The 13,761-nt window shown below is 25.4% G+C and overlaps 1 protein-coding gene across 1 annotated transcript; it reads right to left on the bottom strand.

Annotated features, from left to right (window-relative positions):
- Positions 1–1,024: 1,024 nt before the first annotated feature.
- LOC132936109 (E3 ubiquitin-protein ligase Topors-like) lies at positions 1,025–13,550 on the bottom strand. The gene is given in 11 exon segments (XM_061002796.1): positions 1,025–1,345; positions 1,347–1,517; positions 1,680–1,912; positions 1,977–2,298; positions 4,923–5,022; positions 5,511–5,659; positions 7,857–7,907; positions 7,982–8,085; positions 8,572–8,793; positions 9,714–9,848; positions 13,451–13,550. Coding segments are annotated over 9 exon segments (1,431 nt in total). The 5' UTR covers positions 8,743–8,793; positions 9,714–9,848; positions 13,451–13,550; the 3' UTR covers positions 1,025–1,215.
- Between the last annotated feature and the right edge of the window lie 211 nt (positions 13,551–13,761).

A 13,761-nucleotide genomic window follows, 5' to 3' on the forward strand; every position in this document is an offset into this window, starting at 1 on the left:
CCTCAATCAACTGAGGTCATAACTTTTATTTAAAACAAATTTTTTATGAATTTGTATAAGTAGGGTTTTAAAATTTCATGAAATTTATTTTCTTGAAATATTTCATGAATTTTTCATGAAATTAAATAAATTTTCATGGTTCAACGGTAATGATTAATGGTTGTACATATAGCTAAATCTTCATTCATCGATTTTATATTTTATCCCAATGGGATAACTAATGAATATTTCTGGTTTCTGTGTATTAACTATTTATGTATATTATAAATTATAATATTATAATATTATGTATATTGACCATACCTAGATAAATAGTCTGATAGTCATAGTATATGTCCGTCGACTCAAATGGACCATTATGATTTACGACGACCTAACGTTACTTCAAGGGAAAACTTAAATAATAAAAATTGTCTTGAGATTTCCTAAAAATATCAACTGAAAATTGGAAATGCAATTGGCCGACTTTAGAGGGGCATTACAAGTGGCCCAAGGCCGGCGGCGACGAGATTAGATGTACCTATTGACGAATAGCCCTAATGTAGATATGGCCCAAATTTGGCCGAATAATAAATACTCATATTTCTTATAAGAAAAGTGTATGAATAGCCTTGTATCTAATACATTTTCAAGGTTCTTGACTTGGCTGATCAATTTATCAACACAAATCACAAAAAGCAGGGATAGGCGCTCTGCTATATAGTAGGTGTTGAGCATGTATAGTCATTGTTATGCACCAATTTTATTAAATTAGCATAAAATAATAAACTATTGCATACAATGAAAAACGATTCTTTCAAGCTTTGTATTTACAAAATTTAAATTCTAATGCTTGTATAAAATGAATATGGTTTTATACTGATTATTTTTTGTATTATTCTTAAAAGGTTTAAAAAGCAAATAAGAATAAAATATATTTGAATAGAAAAACCAAAAAATACCATTTTTTCCAAAAAAAAATAGTTTTATTATCTTAAGAAATACTTGATTAAATATATTTTATATATATATATACTCATTAGATTATCATACATTTGTTTTTATGTTAAGGCATCAAATATACATATTTAAAGATAAATTATTTAATTAGAAAAAATAAAATAAAATCATATACATAAATTGTCTATTCCTGTTTACTTAGATTGACAATTTTAATTTCTGCTGTGATAACGTAATATATATTTTACATTCTTTCTTTTGATAAATTAATACTAGTTACTTTATCGGTAGAATACAACTGTTAATAGGTCTTATATCTGTTTCTTCCGAAGATGAAGATGATCCTGGATATAAACGATTTCGGTTGGTACTTTGATTACTGATTTCAGACCATGAATCATTGGTCTTTCTTTTTCTTTTTGTTATTAACATCTCGAGTTTTTAAATTAGCAGTTTGGGAACCTTGAGTAGCAATTATTGATTCTTCATCATCTGATGATGACTCTCTATTGGGCCTGCCTCTTTTTACTTGAGATGAATATGACACTTGAGATAAACCATCATTTACGGTTTGAAAACTAGAAGAATCATTTATAGTTAGTGAAAATATTATTTGTCTCCTCAAATAAATTAAATCAATTCAATTAAATAAAAAAATACAATTTTTATACTAAAATTTTACAGCTTTATTTGTATATAAAATATAATATAAACAATAGTTGAAACAATAATTGTCTTACCTATTGTTTGTGTTTGGTCTATCTAATGAATCTCGAATTCCAGTAGATGTAGATGGTTGGTTAATAGAGGCCGAATTATGTGGATCGGTAGAACTGAAGGAGTCACTTAGAACTTCAACATCAGAGTTATTGGTGCTAGAATTATCATCTATTATATTTGGTCTTTGAAGTTCTTCATTATTTGAATCCAGTACAATATGGATTGGTGGTAGTTGTACTTGATAAAATAAAGTCTACAAATATACATACATTTATATTAACAATAACTCATAATTTATAATATTTTGTTTATTTTACAGTCAATTCACTATCATGCGGCGGATGACTATATTGAACATTGTTATCATAGTCACTAATTTCAAATGAACTATGAGCAAAATTATATAGTTCATGGCAAAAATGTACTGCATGCACACTCAAAAATTGCCTTAAGTTGTGAAGTAAATGTAACTGTCTTATTTCACAAATTGTAAGTGATTGCATTATCAAATTTGTCGCATTAAAATCAGAGTTGTCAGGGAAAGGCATGGGCTGACCCTCTAATCTTACAGATTCCCTTATAGCCACAATATCTCGTGTAATGAATGTACGCAATCTTTGCATTTGTGTTGGATTAATTCTGAAAGAATAAAATATGCATTAATACAATCATAAATTATAAAAATATTAAAACTAATTTTTTGAATTAAACTTTTTTTATAAAAATTGAGGCAAAAAGTTGAACATTAAATATAACTGAAAAACTGCTAACATGCTTATTTCTACTTATATTTTTTCCTTAAAACAATTCCCATCTTACATAAATGTACATGTACTATCATAAATACAAATAATCTTATATAATAAAATACGAAAATAATATGAGGAGCTAAATATATATAGTAACTATTACTGACTATAAGTTACTTTATACTACACGTATTTTATAATACAAATACAAAACCCAACCGCTAAATACAGCTGAAAAAATTTAAAATATTAAATACTATAAGAGATTTTTTAGAAATCATGGATACATGTGGTTGGTTTGTTTTAAAAATTATATTTTCAGTTAATAAATACTAGAATTGGATTGAAATAAAGTGAGTTTAGAAACAATAATAGGAGATTTAAATATTTTTGTGATTGTATATTTTTGTAAATGTGAACTTATATAATATCCGATTATTTCCTTTCAACAGAAGAAGAACAAACGATAGCTTACACTTGAAAAAAATCTACAATATGCTCCTAATTACACAACAAACACACACACCATTTATATACTTGTCTACGTATCTTTACAGGGTGTATCTTATGTCATTGTACGCGAGGCTTTTTAACGATTATGGATCAATGACATAGAATTTTGTTAAAATGAAAAAATACGTGTTTCATTATTTTTAACAGGCAATTTTTTTATAACAATTTCAAAATTTTTAAACACGCAGGTGTACCAATAGCAAAATCAACTTTATTTTTCAAATGGTAACTACTATAATTTTAATGGATTCTGGTAAAGCTTTTTTTTCTGAACATTTTGATGGTCAAATCATCAATTTTGATCAAGTTTATTAACTATGGTCCTCTAAAGTTTAGTAAAATATGCATTAATCCTTTTAATTGAAATAATTGATATAGGTTTAATTTACAAGAGCTAAATAATTTTTTCTTATAACTACCTTTTTAAACACTCATGTAGTATAATCAGTAATCTAATAACACTCTTAAAAAAAAAAAAAACCAAACAAAATTGTTGGCAAACATAGTTCATTATTTTTATTTTAACATACAATCATCAAAATCAGTATTATTATTTTAATTTGTTATTATATGTAATCGTAATTAATTACTTCACAGTTACTTTTCTTACAATATCATAAATTTGGATTCTTTATTAGGTGGCTAAAGTAATAATGTTAAATTTGTAAACGGTATTTTATTGTTGACAATAATGTCTTTGGTATGTATGAGGGTTAAAAAAAATTGTGTAATGAAAAAAGTGCAATGTTTTGTGGTGCTCTTCTTGTAGTGGGATAAACTTGAAATTTGAATCATAAAGGTTCCCTATATTGGTAGGTATTGCATGCAAAGTATGAATTTAGGAGTTGAAATTCATAACCCTTCTTATTTTTTAGTTTTGGACATTTACATTTTATTTCGTACTTTTCCTATTATAAATTCCTATCATACTTTTCTTACAATAGCATTAATTTGGATTCTTTATTTGGTGGCTAAGGACTAAGGTAATACCTAATGGTATTTGATTCTTGTCATAATAATATTGGAAATCAGTAATTAACTCAGATTGAAAGTATGCCTTATAGTTAGATACAAACCTATACTGTGATTGACTATTTGTCTAAATATCTTGCAAATAGTTTATTTTAAATCATGATTATTAAATAATTCTTAAAGAATTTCAACTAAATTCATACTTTGCACGCGATACTTACCAATAGAGGGAACTTATGGTTCAAATTTCAAGTTATAAAAGTTAGTTATAAAAAAAATTATTTTACTTTTGTAAATTAAACCTATATTAATTATTTCAATAAATTAAAAGGATTAATGCATATTTTACTAAACTTTAGAGGACCATAGTTAATAAACTAGTGAACCAAAATTGATGATTTGACTATCAACAATTTCAAAAAAAAAAGCTTTACCAGAATCCATTAAAAAATATAGTAGTTACCATTTGAAAAAATTAAGTTGATTTTGCTATTTGTACACCTGTGTTTCAGAATTTTGAAATTGTTATAAAAAAAATTTCCTGTTAAAAATAAAGAAACGTATTTTTTCATTTTAACATAATTCTATGTCATTGATCCATAGTTGTTAAAAACACCCGCGTACAATTACGTAAGATACACCCTGTATATTCCACCTAAAAACTATTAATATTAGTTTTTATTGTGAAAATGATTTCATAGTATCTACACAATATAATTATATTTCTTTAAAATTATAAAAAAATTAAGATTTTTCACCAACAACCAGCCTACTAGGTGACTATTAAAATTATACAGGGGCAAAAACCCAACATCAAATGACAGTACTATAAGTCACTTAACTTAGTCCTTATGAACTATTTTGTATATACTACTTGTGCCTACTTATTTTACTTTAAATAACATCTGAAGAATATGAAATAATAATAACAATAATAAGACATATAAAACAAAGATAAAAAAATTATATAATATTAATTAATATTAAAATTTTAAATTAAAATAGAAAATTAATTTTTTTTAATTTTACCGATAGAAAGCTGTGGTACCATGTCTAAAACGGCCATCTGTATTAGGTAATGGTACAGCCCACACATTATCAATATACACTTGTATTCTTACACTTTGACCTGAAAGTTAAGGGATATATTAAAATAATGTATAAGCTAAGAGGATGCCACAAATGTGTGTTTTGTATCCACCTTACAAATAAACAATATATCAAAATATCAAATTTTACGTTCACATTAATCTATTTTACTATTTTATTTTTAAATTTAGAGTCAAATTGACTCAATTTAAAATATAAAGCTCAGAGGCTTTATTGACATTTTAATTAAAAAGCAAGTTTTGAGCTTTTAAAAACTATCATTTTTTTGAAGATTTTAAAATTATTATAATTGGCTTTAAAATTAAATATCATTAAAAGCATCCGATATACCCTAGAGACTAGACAATAATCTTACTTTTAAATTTTATAATATGTCAGTTGATTCTAATTTTTAAAAAAAATAGATTAAAATGGATTATTGAAAACGTTCATTTTGCTATGATGTAGATTTGTAGGACGGAGTCAAACATAGGAGTGCTGTTCACTTTACAAAATTATAATAAATACCATTGATTGATAAAATGGGATTTCTGAATGCATAGTTTGATGGGTGATGATTTAATTGATGATAATTTTCGTCCACAGTTCTCCTCCATAAGGCTCTCATTCTTGTGCGGTTTTCATGTTCCATACTTAAAATACTTTGCACAATCATTCTAGACAAAACAAAAAATTTCATTAATAATTTGGTTCTTTTTAAATATAGTAGGATACTTCTAGAAATAAATATTTTAATATACAATACAACATTCAACTATATAAATTAGTATGGGGGCTGTTGGCGTTTGGGCAATTTAAGATAGGTAATGTATTTGAGCAAATAATTTTAAAATATTGCTGAAACATATATCAGCAATATTTTTTCAGTGCATTCTACCTCTCGTTCAACAGACATGGAATCATTTGTGAATTACACTAGTATTATCAAAAAGAATTACGGAAAAAATCCCCAGTTGGGATTGATTAAATATAAGTAATTTATAAGAATAATATTATTTTATAAATTATATATTAGAAATAAAATAAATTTTGTATATTATGTTAAGAATTGACATTTTATAAAAATTTTCTAATATCCTAAAAATACAATATTACTACATATACATATGTGTATGTAAAATGTATGCCACAATGGTGTTTTTCAGCATTTTTAACAGTATACTCAAAAGAAACTCGATCAAGATGTAATTTCAACTGACCAATAATAATAAAAAATTAAAAATGAAGTAGCTGCAGATCTTGAAAAGTTGGCTTTAAATGATGTAGGTGAGCCATTCAACAAAATAAAAAACTAGGATTGACTCAAGATATAGAAAGAAGAATGAAAGAACTATGTACAAGAATCCAAAATTATGAAATAAATATTGAAGACTTCCTAAAAACACTCGCTCCTAACATCAGAAAACGCTGTAATGATTAAGTGATATTATAATCACTTTACATTTAAATTTATATTTAATTATTATGATTATTATAAGTTTGTGGCTGACTCGGTAATATAATCACATAATAGTACATGCATGCATTTTTTTATATATATATAATATAAGGTAAAAGACAATTTTATATAAAATAATATATAATATTAATTTTATATCTATTATATAATTTTTAAAATAATTCTTATGAATAATTTATATTTAATTATTGTTATTATTTTATTATTATTATTATTATACATTTATAATCCTTGGTATCATGGCTGACTACGTAATATAATCACAAAATATATACTACCATCACGTATTATATTATTTACATTTTAATTTATATACAGTTATTATTATAAACTTCGGTATCATGGTATGCACTTTATATATATATATATATATAATATAGGGCAAAAGACAATTATTGTTATTATTTTTTTATACATTAATTTATATACAATTATTATTATTATGAGTATCGGTATTGGGGCATACATTTTTTATAAAATAACAATTTTTAACATAATATTGGTACAATATTAATTTTATTTCTAATATATTATTTATAAAACAATTCTTATACATCATTTATATTTAGTCGATCCCTGGTATAATGCTACCAGGGATTTTTTTCCTGGGGATTGTTTTTCAAGCTACCATCAAAAATGCTAAATATATAATATTGTTTTAAAATACCACATTAGAAATAATATTTCACATACTTTGTCTCAAACTTTCAATATACAATAAAAATATTATGATACCTATTATAATATAATCCAAATTTCACCTGACATGTACTTGTACACAGTTATTTGTAAATGTAATATTCTTGCTTGTCTAATACAACTTTTTGACAAATATAATATTATAAGTATTTTTATATAATATAGCATTGCATTGTGTGTTATTTTCTATTTTACTATGTTGTAATATAGCGGTTACTTTAGAGATATTCAGGTGTGATAAATCCATTTTAAGAAAACTATAAATAATAACTAGGTAATAACAATAATAAAATGATTTTTTGTTCCCAATAGTCAAGAAAAATTGATATTTGTCAATTCATTGATTACATTTTCATTTAATAGATATATATATACAATATAATTTGATTCTATACTCTATTCAGAATAAAATTACACCAGTTCGCGAATGCATAAACGATGTGGTGGGGAGGTATGTGGGTATGTGGGGTTCATGTGCAAACTCGACGTGTGTTATCGTCTAACACCTGGTGTGGGGACTCTTATTCTGAAAGAGTATTGGTATTCTTATAATAAGTACATTGATATATTTTTAAATGAATGTTAAATAAATAAGATTAATTGTTGATACTTTACATCTAAAATTTAATATAAAATTATAGTAAAGATATGTTAAATAGTCTTTATCTAATAATTAATAAGTACTAGTACCTTACCTGTTTATATATGATATTCGCCTAAATTCCTGTTCATTTGCTAGGCTTGGACTAGAAAAACAAATATTGTTATAATTTAAATTTAAAAATCATATATCAATGTTATAAAATAATGTGTTTCTTACCTCGGTTGTATAGGAACAGTATATGTTTCAAAGGCGCCTAGATCATCAAATGAATGATAAATGTATCTGAAAGTTTGCTTACATAATGGACAAGTTGGTTCTGACTAAATAATAAATATACAAAAATATGATTGTATGATTGATGTGATTAAAACATGTTATAAGTATGGAACTTTTCAACAAGTTCTTAATTAATTGAATCAATTATGATATTATCTGCATTAATTAAACTAATTAATGAATAAGTTAGAATTTTTCGATTGTACTAAACAAAAACTTCAGAATACATATATGACATTTTTCTGATGTTCAATTTAAGTTCAGTCTCCTAACTTTTTAAACTATTATTGGAAATTAATTTTAAATTACTGAGAAAACATTCAATGTACATTCAATATTATGGTAGTAATAATTAAAGTAAATTATCATAATAAATAAAATTTATCTAACTTTCATATTTATAATGAGAATAAAATAGTATGTATTCGAAAACCGTATAAAATAGTCAATTTCAAGTCAATTCAAGACATTTTTATACAATATATATATATAATTTTAACAACTAATTATTAAGGCTTAACTAAACTTACTCGTGAACATCGTTGTAAGCACGTATTTGACCACCATTGTAAACAATCAAAACAAAATAAATGCACACATGCATTGGTATAACATTTATTGGTTAATTCATTCAAACAAATTGAACATTGTGGATCTGGTGTGGAAGGCCGCCCAATAGGTTCGTTATTAAGAATGTCCATTATCAACGATTGATAATTGATACCAATACTTCACCCTCGATAACAATTCCACTACAATGTTAAGTTAAGATTATAAGATTATCGACAAATTAAATAATTGTAAAATAAAAAGTAGGTTAATTATTCTGTAAAAATAACATAAGTTACATAAAGTAAATATGGAGTACCTACTACATAACTACATACCTAATACATACTTCATTAATATATGTAGTATAAGTATGCATTAATAATTAAAAAAGTGTTTGGATGGTTATCGTGGAATTAGACCAAAAACTAGATTTTAGGTGCCAGGAATAAATTTAATTTTACTTGTAGCATATCTAAATATGTTATTGCAACTTGTGCCAATTTTGATAATATCAATTAATAAAGTAAAATTTTATTAAATTGGAAAAATCCTAATAGTTGTCTATTGGCAATTAATAAATCTACAGATTAGAAAAATGTAATGCCAATTTCAAGATGATTCTTTTAAATTACACTGCAAAAAAAATTAGGTACCTGCGCTATTACAGCTATACATTTTTTATTTTTTAAATTATTATAAACATGTACGTAATATGCAAGTGAACTCTCATTATGTTGAAACTCGAGAGGTACAGAAAATGTTCGAGATTTCGAGTCGTAATGGTATTTCAAATTTGAGTTTGGGATAACGAAAAATTCAAGACAACGTCGTTTTACACGGTAATGTAATTAATGTAAGGAATCTACGACAATACTATATCTATTGATTACCTACACGCACTAACTACGCGCAGATGTAAAATGTAATAACGGTAAAATAATATATTTTGCAAAAATGAGATAAAACGTTCTGAAGCAACATAATTTGAAAAATAGTTAAGTATATTAATAAGTACCACAAGTAAATATGCTTAAAATAATATTATACCTATGTTATATAATTCAGAATCTAAGTTAATTTTTTACAAGCAATTTAAATTATTTTAAATGTGTGTACTTACAAAATATAAAAGACGATAGGAAGCTGATTTCTTAGACGTGTCCTAATTGATTTCAAAGATGGACTGAACCAAACTGAAAATTGCTAGGTCATGATGTCCGTGGTGGTGGCAGTGTTGACTCATGGACAATATTATCTAGCGATAAAGGTTTTTTTTACAAGTGATTAGTATTTTAACGAAACAACAATGGTGTGTACAAAGAACAAACAATATAATAAAATATATAATATTCTTATGGGACCATTAACATTATATTAATCGTTATAATATTTTAGCAATAGTTTTACTAAAATGTAATTTCTGAAAAATATTATAATATAATAGCTGATCCCGTGAACTTCGTTATCCGTTAAATATACCAACTCTATACGACTCAAACTTTGTTCAATTCGTTATTTAATATTCGGTGTATGGTGTTCAAAATTTATCTTAACTTTTCCGTTTCTCGGAATAAAAATTCTGATTCGCAGCACTATATTAACAGATACCTGCGGTAGATCGCGGATCTCGTGATGTTTGTACGCAAGTGTATGATTTAACTCTAAAGTATCAAAGTTATACCAAGTTAGTCGTATTCCACCTATGGTGAATTAATATAATCAATTAATACAAAATTCTAACCTAACCTAACCGTACTAAAACCCGATAAATAAAAAAAACCAAATTTAACCATTTTTAAATTAGCTTATCTTCTTCCTAGAGGTCTAATCTACACACAAACATTCATTTATTGATTAATTATTTTTTTTTTTGCTAAACTAAATAATTATAATAATTGTTTGAATTATTTATTATTTGAATGTTATTTATTTTCAGACAGCGACTATTTCTTACTAAAAAAGGTATATGTATAAAATTTACACATTTTTTAAAATTAAAATGACAACAATGTCACAATGATATTATAACGTCGGCGTAAGTCATAAAGGGCATATCTCCATCATTTATTAATACAATGATATTACTATTCTTAAAATCATTACATCGGAGATAGGTACGACAATTTCTAACTATCTGTTTCATGGAGGACAAAATGATACAATTTTAGTTACGAGTTTATTATACGATGCGTTTTTTTTTATTTTTAATCCCGAAATCGAAAAAAATGGAGACTTGTGCTTTGTGACTTATGCCGACGATAACACATGAACACTTCCAAACTTACTAAACTAACTGAAACTTATAACAAAAACATTATCTGTGTTCGTACGTTGATATGTTATATTTGTAAGCGAGTTATGAGCATTTTTGCTGTATTTTATACTCGTAAAAATCGCTAAAAATTGAATTTTCGTAAAAAAACCAACATACAAACACAGATAATGTTCTTACCATTAAGTTTCATAACAGGTTGATTCACTCTAATTCATAAACTAAAGAAACTAAACTTATACGTACTTGAATGACGGAGACATCAATATGGGTGTAGCACATCTGCACATAGACCTATTAAGAAATGGACTGCGCATTGAGAAAGAAAACCAGTTTGACCATCGAAAAGAAAGATAGACTATAACTTACCATGAATATGGAAGAAAAAGTTTAATTATTTTTTCCAAGGGAATTTTCTAATCGTGATATAGGTATTATAATTCAAAATAATAACAAACTTTAAATTTTTTACTATTTTAAAATATTTGTATAAAATATGCATAGTCATTTTTTTTTTTTGTTTTTAGTTAAGTATTTATTGTTTCCACTACTTTTATCACTCGATTCAAGGTTTTACGACAGTAAATATTATCAAAAAAAATATCTGTTGTTCTATAAAATAAAAGTCATAATTTAATAACAAGTTAAAAGTGCAGTAAGAAGTAATAAATTAATTCAATGCATGATATTATTATACAATGATTAAAATAAATTACAATTTACAATTCCATGTTTCTCATTATAAACAATAGAAATAGATAAATAATATAATAAGTAGTATGACTAACCATATATTATGACTAGTATCGCTATTAAAATATAGTTACATACAATTGAAATATTAAAAAAAAATAATGAATAAATCGAGTAGGTATTTCCATTTATGTATTCAGACTGATAAATAGTTAAAATATAGGTAGTCATCGTTATATTATGTTATGATTAAAATACTATTTAATTGGTTTTTAAAATGTATTGTTTTTGTTAAATAAGATCTAATTCTTTCTTTTGGTTGACTTGAGTATTGCGTAATGATGTATACAAATCGTGAAATATGTTTTAAAAATTAAATTTATTAATTGTAACAAATGATTGGGGCTTGATTTAAAATATGATCAAATAGATATATAAAAATAGTATTGAAGTCTATGACGGATGTAGCTTTAAGTATTAAATAATTGATTAAACTTGGTATTTTAGATATATCTGATTCATAATGTTTGAATATTTTTTCAGTAATTTTGCATAATTTAACTAAATCAGCAGACGGTTGTTTAAGACACCACCTTTATTCTTAATAGCTATTAATGATCCTAAATTACTATGATTTTGTTCCAAAATATCTAAGCAAGTATCACATACAATTATTCTTTCGACCTTCCTTACCATAAATCCAGCAATGTACTCAACTACATTGATAATATAAATATTATATAAACAATAATCAATTTTAATTGAAATACCTAAACACTACTACAAATTTATTACTTGTGAATGTAAAAATACTAGGCACAGCTTTTTTTCAGAACCTTAGTGTTGTTTACTAGGCTCAAAGTATAGTCGTTTTACCCATAATGTAAAATACACTTTTGAATACTTTGAGTTTTTAAAGTCAATATCGACTTTCCTAATAGCGCTGAGCCACAAATTACTCAGTTCTTCACTTTTAGGAATAACATAAACAATTCAGTAGTATGTACAGACAGAATATATTAAAGTGAAATTGCTCTATGGTAATTTTACCTATGCATTACACATTCAGGCTAAGTTATAGTTTGTCTCTCTTACTCAGTGTTCAGATCGTCAAACCTATGGGTCCATTTCTTAGTAGGTCTATTGTGTAGCATCCACAAAACACAGTTAATATTATTGTTAGGTTGATAAAAAAAGGACACAATATTTTTGTGTAAATATTCAAAATAAGCAAGATATTATATTAGGTGAACCTATTACTAGTTGCGAGATAACCCCACGCATCGTATGTAGTAATTGTTTGTTAGTAAATGCATATATTTAAATTATATTTTCGGTCTAACCTAAATGAGGATATATCAAAATGTAAATAATTACGATAATAAGTGTCGTATCTCTCTTATATTAAGTGCGTAATAATATAACAAATTTACACTAAAAGGGTTAACCGTAAAAGACATAAAATATATTATGGTTGTGCCTATTTCACAATTGGTGGTTTACCAAGCACCTCTTCCCCTCATTATTGCTCCTATGTACCTGTATATGGGTGATTATAAGCTACACCAGAATACCAGTTATATAAAAAGGTAATAAAAAAGTATAATGTAAGCTTCACTAGTTTTATTTTCTTACCTGTAATGAGTACCTATAAGGAAACTCTGACAGTGTTAAGGCCTACCTTATGTAAAACTAAATAATATATCTCAACAAAGTTAACTCAAACATTTAAAATGAAAAAAAAAAATGTTGAGAACGCTATAAATAGTTATAATAACGGCTTTATATTAGATTTAATAGTTAGAATGTCTATAAATTGTATAACATAATTTTAGTTCACAGTTCAAAATATTATAACTTATAATATCAAATGTCATGATAATATAACATACCGTAAATGTGGTTGAATAGAAACTGATGCGCGAATGGAAACAAAATTTCAAGGTTTCATTGACGAATAATTATTACAAAATAATTATAACTAAACTATTATTTTATAAGTTGTTGATGTATTAAATTGATTATATTATGAAGAAGCGAATGCAATTGATAACTATGTACCTCCATAATAATAGTTGATAAAAAAATTGATAAGACCAAAAATTATTTTACCTCCGAAAAATGTTTATCTAGTAAGTAAACAGCTCAAAAAGAGTCAACATATTTTTATAGTGTATAGAAAATGAAAATATAAACATTCAAT

This window comes from Metopolophium dirhodum, chromosome 1 (assembly GCF_019925205.1).
Source record: "Metopolophium dirhodum isolate CAU chromosome 1, ASM1992520v1, whole genome shotgun sequence".
Classification (NCBI taxonomy): Eukaryota; Metazoa; Arthropoda; class Insecta; order Hemiptera; family Aphididae; genus Metopolophium; species Metopolophium dirhodum.